Raw genomic sequence first — 7,049 nt, 5'->3', positions numbered from 1 at the left:
CTTTTTTAAAACTAAAGACCAAATTTTTGGAAAGTTTAAGGAATGGAAAGCCATGATAGAAAATCAAACATCTAAAAGGTTAAAATACTTTATAACCGATAATGGGCTTGAGTTCTTCAATGAATACTTTGACAAATTTTGTAGTGAAAATGGTCTAACTAGGCATAGAACTGTGAGATGTACACCTCAACAAAATGGGGTTGTTGAGAGGTTAGACAAAACCATAATGAAAAGGATTAGGTGTTTGCTTTCTGATGCTATCTTAGATGAAAATTATTGGACAGAAGCTTGCAGCCTACATAGTGTATACCTTGAATAAGTGCCTCACACATCTTTAGAGTTACTTACCCCCTAAGGAAAAGTGGACTAATCATCCTCCTAACCTAGATAACCTCAAGGTCTTTGGATGTGTAGGGTTTGTTCACCAAAATAAGGGAAAATTAAAAGCTAGAGCAGTCAAGTGCATGTTTGTAGGCTTTACAGAGGGTGTCAAAGGGTTTAAAATGTGGCATTCAGTTGAGAGGAAGTTCATATTAAGCAGAGACATCGCTTTTAGGGAAGAAGAGATGTTTTATGCAAAAGGAGAAAAAAACTTGAGGATGAAGGTAAGTCATCCAACACAAGAATTGAGGTGAAGTTACCCACTGAGCAACCAATAGAATCTAACCAACCTAGTGATACAGGAGAAGTTGGGGAAGATGTAGAGGAACAAGAGGAGACAATAAGTGAGTAGTCTGGTCTTAGTTAGGGATAGATAAAGGAAAAACATTACCCCTCTAGCTAGATATACTGAAATGAACTATATGAATCTGGTTTTAAATGTTATTGTAGCTCTTACTAACCAAGAACCAACAACCTTTGAGGAAGCAACAAGTTTTGTTGATGCAAGGGATTGGATAGAAACTATAAATTAGGAGATGCATTCACGAAAAGTGAATGACACTTGGTTTTTAGTTCCTCTGCCAAAGGGTTACAAACCAGTTGCCTCTAAATGAGTTTTCAAACTTAAGGAAGGAGCATCCTATGATCAAAGCCCTATATATAAAGCAAGGTTGGTTGTAAAGGGGTTTACTCAAAGGGTAGGAATAGACTATTCAGAGATTTTCTCTCCGGTTGTTAAACAGACATCCATAAGACTTCTTTTATCCTTAGTTGCTCAAAATAATTTAGAATTGTATCAACTAGATGTTAAAACTGTCTTCTTTCATGGACATCTAGAGGAGATAATCTATATAATGCAGCCTAAAGGATTTGAAGTTAAAGGAAAAGAAAATCTCTATTTCTTACTCAACAAGTCAATCTATGGGTTAAAACAATCACCTAGGTGCTAGTATAGAAGATTCAATGACTATATTTCTAGCATTGGATTCAAAAGAAGTTCATTTGACATATGTGTTTATGTAAATATAGGTTCTTACAAGGACAAGGTTTACTTACTCATATATGTAGATGATATGTTACTGGCAAATAGGTCCAAGGGAGATCTAACCCATGTTAAAAACCTCTTAAAAAGGGAGTTTGATATGAAAGACTTAGGAGAAGCAAGCAAGGTCCTAGGAATTGAAATATAAAGGAACAAGGAGGAGTCTATTCTAAGCATCAATTATTCTAATTACTGTGAGAAGATCCTTAAAAGATTCAACATGAATGATGCAAAACCTGTGAGCTTACCTATTGCTCAAAACTTTAAGCTTTCCTCAGCAAACTCTCCTAAAGATTTTGCCCAAAAACATTAAAAACAGATGGTTGTCATACCCTATAGTCAAGTAGTCGGAAGCCTAATGTATTTAATGATTTCTACCAAACTTGATTTCTCATATTCAGCTAGCCTAGTTAGTAGATATATGTCTAACCCTAGTAAGAGACACTGGGAGACTACTAAATGGATCTTAAGGTACTTAGTTTGGTCTAAAAACTCAAGATTAGTCTACCAAAAGTCAGTTGAACCAAACTTAGAACTTTATGGGTATATGGATGCTGACTACACTGGTGATTTGGACAAAAAGAGGTCCTTAACAGGTTACCTATTCCTTTATGATCCTAATCTAATCAACTGGAAAGCAACACTACAGCCTATAGTAGCCTTATCTACTACAGAAACTGAATATATGGCTTTAAAGAAGCAATCAAAGAGGTATTATGGCTTAAGGAATTGCTGAAAGACTTTGGAATAAATAAAACAGTGGTGAAACTCTACTGTGACAATCAAAGTGCTATCCATTTATCCCAAAATTCACAATATCACACTAGAACAAAGCATATTGATATCAAGTATCATTTCATCAGAGATAAAATTGAGACAGGGGAGATGGAAATTCTAAAGGTCCACACTTCAGAAAATGCAGCTGACATGTTGGCAAAACCTGTTTCAAAGCTTAAATCGGTTAAATGTCTAGAATAAGTTGGTTTCGAGCTTCTAGGAACAGGGTAGATAGAACGTTCAGAATCAAGAAGATCAGAAGATTGCAAGGCATTAGAGTCAAGGTGGAGATTTTTAAGATGGCGTGACTCAAATACCTCAGCTTATTATTTGTTTATAACTAACTTTGTGATGTAACGGTCAGTTGCATTATAAATACCTCTGATCAGTAAAACAAAAACAGAGAGAGTGATCATCATTTCCTAGTTTTCTATAAACAACAAAATGTTGTATGCAATCTTCTATAGTAAAAGAACTTGAATCTTCCCGTGGACGTAGGCAATCTTATCGAACCACGTAAACCTCTGTGTTTCTTCTTCTTGTTTTTATCTTTCTTGTTCATTCGACTGTTATCTCTCTGTAAATCGTGCGCCATACAATCTCGTTTCAAATTGTATTGAATACAGAGCATCGAGTTGAATCGTGCATCGATCTTTGCTATTGAGTAGCTTCGAGTTGATTGTTTTCACATTCGAGTCACATTGAGTATTGATCAAGACTCATCGAGTATCAGTTCAGTTATCATCGAGTTCCATCGAGGATTGAATAGAGACTCGTCAGACAAAAAAGAAAATTCTCATCGAACATCGAGTAGGAAGACATCGAGCGTCGAGTATCCCGCATCAAGGATTTGGCAGAATATTTCTTAGCCTTTTATTCATTATTCTAGTGTTGATCTTGAGTATTTGAGCCTATGAAGAGTGATTAACCCAACAATTTGAAATTAACAAGATAATCAAATCATAAAAAATAATAATAATAACTAACGGATTATTATCACAAAATCTTAAAAAAATAAAAACAATTATTTTGGTTTAATTTGAAGTTTAAAGTAGGAGAGTTCTCAAATCATCCAATAAAAAAAGTTCAAAAAAATAAGAAAGAATTATCATGAATTTTTTTTAAAAAATATTGGTTTAAATTAAAAATTGAAATTAGGAAGAAAATCAAATCATCAAAATGAAAATAGAAAAAAAAAATCACGTTTGATCTCTAACTAATATCTACTTCACATTAAATAAATATATATTTTTTAAATCACATTTTATCTCTAAGTAATATATTAAATAAAAGGGAAAGTTGTTTTTTTTAGATAACAATTTATCTCAAATTAATATATACTTCAGGTTCTTTTCTAGAAACATATATACTTTATGTTAAACAAAGGATTTTTTTTTTTTAAATCACATCTTATTTTTAAAATCTACTTCACCTTAAATAAAGAAAACACGTAAAAAAAAGTCACATTTTTTTTTGCTTAAGGTATATTATCTTTTTTTTAAAAAAATCTTATCATTTAACGTAAATTGTGTTTTTTTAATGTTTGCGTGAGATTGAAATTTAGATTGAATAGTTTTTTCTACATGTAGCTTTCAATTTCGATGTTAAAAAACACATGCACACATGTAACCGTAGCCATAAATGAGTGACATTGAAAAAATATAATAAAACTTTTTAATCCAAGATTTCCATTTTTTCAGAAAAAAAAAAAGAGTAATTTTGGCATTAAACACTTTTTTCTCTCTCCACCCTTGATTTGACTTTCTTCGTGTAACATAGAAATTCAATTTTGTTGCAGTAATATCGCATCAATTCTTTTTTCCAGTTATACGCCTTAATTAATTAATTTTTTAATTCCACAATTGAACTATGCTCAGAATTTTGAATTAGGCTCAAGTTAGTAGCATATCAACAAATTGTATAAATTAGAAATAAACACATTCATTACATCATATTTTTTATTTAAAATCAAAGTAATGATGACAATGTAACAATAAGAACTATTTTCTTGTATTTAGGGACTAAAGCGTTGTACTTGTACATAATTTAGTATCTTTTAGGAACACTAAAAGATATTAACTTTTTTAAAAAATACAAATACTCAAATTTGAGAACTACAAATATGTAAATATAACATTTGTTTTTGTAGATTGACTATATATAAGAAACAATACTCCAAAAAAGAAACTGAATTTTAAAAGATTTTGTGCATTAGATTAAGACTGAGAAGCATCAAGCCATTGTAACATGCATTATAATTCTTGCCATGTTACAAATAATTAAGCTTCATCAATACAAAAAAAAAAAAAAAAAAAAAAAAAAAAGACCAAAAAAAGAAAAACACAAAAACAAAACAAACAAACTTTAACTGCAGTCTGAAGATGATCATTTGCAAGGGGGTGGGAATTGAATGCCTCTGTAGCCTACTTTTGCATTGGTACAAGCAGCACTAAATGGCAATTCTTTATTTGGAGGCCCACTGTATTTCAAATTGATGTTAAACATCTCAATGTTTTGACAAGGGAACTGCTTACTGCACTTGAGTCGAACTGCTACTGGAGAAATTGATGATCCTTTCACATTAATGTAATGAACATCACTGATTTTCACTCGTGATGGCTACGTCGTGTTACCGATTAAACAATGTTAGTTAGTACATAATAAGTTAGGAGATCGAGAAATGAAAGATGGAAAAAACGAAAACGAACCGGCTTTTGGCAATTAGTTTTCGAGCAGCTGTACTCTTGGTCTATGATGATTGGATTCTTGACATTGATCATATTGATGTCTTGGAATAGTATGCCTGATGCAGCACTTGGGGGTGAATCTGGCCATGTTTTGATCCTAAGTCCATTGTCTGTGTTTGTTAATGTGCAGTTCTTGACGATGATACCGCGCACGTCTTCCTCGTTTGGGTACTTTCCGAGGCTGCCAATACTGCCATAGTAGACCCCACAAGTTAAACAGAGAAGAAAGCAGAGAAGCCTTTTTCCATAGCTGAACAAGTTTTTGACATGTAGGAGTTACCTGATACCGTGTCCCGGACCGCAGGTGATTTTGTTGATGGCGATATTCATTGATCCTCGACCAAGGGAGATGCAATCGTCACCGGTGGCAATGACAGATCTCGATATTTTCACATTGTTCGAGCGGCTGGTGTGTATGCCATCAGTGTTTGGACTGTCTACTGGGGCTGTTATGTGCAGTTTTCTCAGCCTAAGATTCTCACAGTTTGTGATGAACATATGAAACCCTTTGCTGTTGATGGAACTGATGCCTTTCACAAGCCCATGTGTGATGCCATTGAGTTTAAGATTCTAGGAAGAAAGGAGAAGGAAAAAAGAATGTGAATTCTAGGAAGCCGCACCACAATGTGGCGGTTAGTTCTGCACCGTTGGATGTAAACGAGAAACTTTCAATTCACATCCAGCTGTTATTAAGAGACAACCATATTGTGGCGAAAAACCGCCCGAAAAATCAGTAAGGTGATCAAAGGGTTAACTACTTACAACAGGGAGCTTCTGGCAATTAGGATTCATACCACAGTCATTGTATTGCCAAACAGCACCACCTTGTCCATCTAAAGTACCTCTGCCAGTGACTATCAAGCCATTGATCTTCTCAAACAATATCCATTCATCGGAGACGTAATTGCTCACGTCGGTACCTCCCTTTAACATCGCGTCGATTTGAACGATGATAGGACTTATGGAGGTACATGGCCCGGCAAATGCAACTTGATTGATCAAAAAAGTACCACTAGGAATAACAACTCTTGCAGCTCCCTTGGAGTGACAGGCTGCAATCCATGTCTTCATAAAACTCTGCAAAAACCAAAACCAACACAACAAAACAACAAAAAATTCAATAACAAAACATTAAAAAACAATACAACATAACATTCTTAACAATCACCTGAGTGTTGTCTGTCTTGCCATCAGGTTTGGCACCAAAACTCAGCACATTAAACACTGCTTCTTTTCTATGTCTAATGTCCTTCCCTAAATTGACATTTTGAAGAGGGTTCGGCAGTATTGGCCCGGCAAGCGGCTTGGCCTCAACAGCAACCAATGCTACTAATAGCAAGGTAAGAGGAACGACTTGTTTGAATGCAGATTTCATTGAAACTTATCAAAAAGATGAAAAACAAAAGAAAACAAGTAATTGGGTTTGTTTATTCTTTAGGATTACAAGCAAAGCCTCCAAGGGGAGGCCAGAGAAGTGAAAGGAAAATGATGAATGTGTTTTAAGTGCTTGGGTTATTTTATAGCTTTTTTAAAGGAGGGAAAAGAACTGTAAGCACCAAGAATGTGTATAGAATTAAAATTGGTGGCAGTGGATGTTTTGTTAATTGATTTGGGGGGAAAAAAGGCCTAAAATGAGTGGAATTCCTTTAAAAATGGGGATTACCAAATTGTGTTTGTGAAGAAGGCTAGTTTTTCTCTACCAACTCTTCTATAAACAGATTGGTTTTTAGACACATTTTGTTGATTATTAACCCAATATGGCGTCGGTTCAGAGAAGAACTCGGTGCCCATTTCCATGCTTCACCAGATATCAAAAACTACTTTATTTCACATTAATCCATATCCCCTTATCTGGTACATATATCTAAAGTTATTTCAGAACTATGAATATTGTTCGTGAGGGACTTTTTAGACCTAATTTAGCTGTTAAGTCATAAAAATTCGATAGATAGAACCTAACTCAGGCCCCTGTGTTAATTAAGAAGCGTGCAAACCACAATAATCAAATGCCAGTTTTGGTATTTATATAGCATCCTGGTCCAATTATATATTATATAATCATTAAGTCATACCTCGTCTCTTTAAAAAACGAGTTTGAATAA

General features: G+C 34.3%; 1 protein-coding gene across 1 annotated transcript; it reads right to left on the bottom strand.

Annotated features, from left to right (window-relative positions):
* Positions 1–4,525: 4,525 nt before the first annotated feature.
* Positions 4,526–6,324, bottom strand: LOC120069997 (exopolygalacturonase-like). Its single transcript, XM_039021850.1, has 5 exons — positions 6,116–6,324; positions 5,710–6,024; positions 5,228–5,517; positions 4,909–5,137; positions 4,526–4,819 (listed from the first exon to the last, which is right to left on the bottom strand). Exons 1-5 carry the CDS (start codon positions 6,320–6,322, stop codon positions 4,586–4,588), a joined length of 1,275 nt encoding a protein of 424 aa, XP_038877778.1. The 5' UTR covers positions 6,323–6,324; the 3' UTR covers positions 4,526–4,585.
* Between the last annotated feature and the right edge of the window lie 725 nt (positions 6,325–7,049).

The sequence above is a fragment of the Benincasa hispida genome, chromosome 1 (genome assembly GCF_009727055.1).
Source record: "Benincasa hispida cultivar B227 chromosome 1, ASM972705v1, whole genome shotgun sequence".
In the NCBI taxonomy this organism is placed as follows: domain Eukaryota; kingdom Viridiplantae; phylum Streptophyta; class Magnoliopsida; order Cucurbitales; family Cucurbitaceae; genus Benincasa; species Benincasa hispida.
The sequence above is the reverse complement of the archived record's forward strand: the minus strand, read 5'-3'. Positions and strand labels throughout refer to the sequence as shown.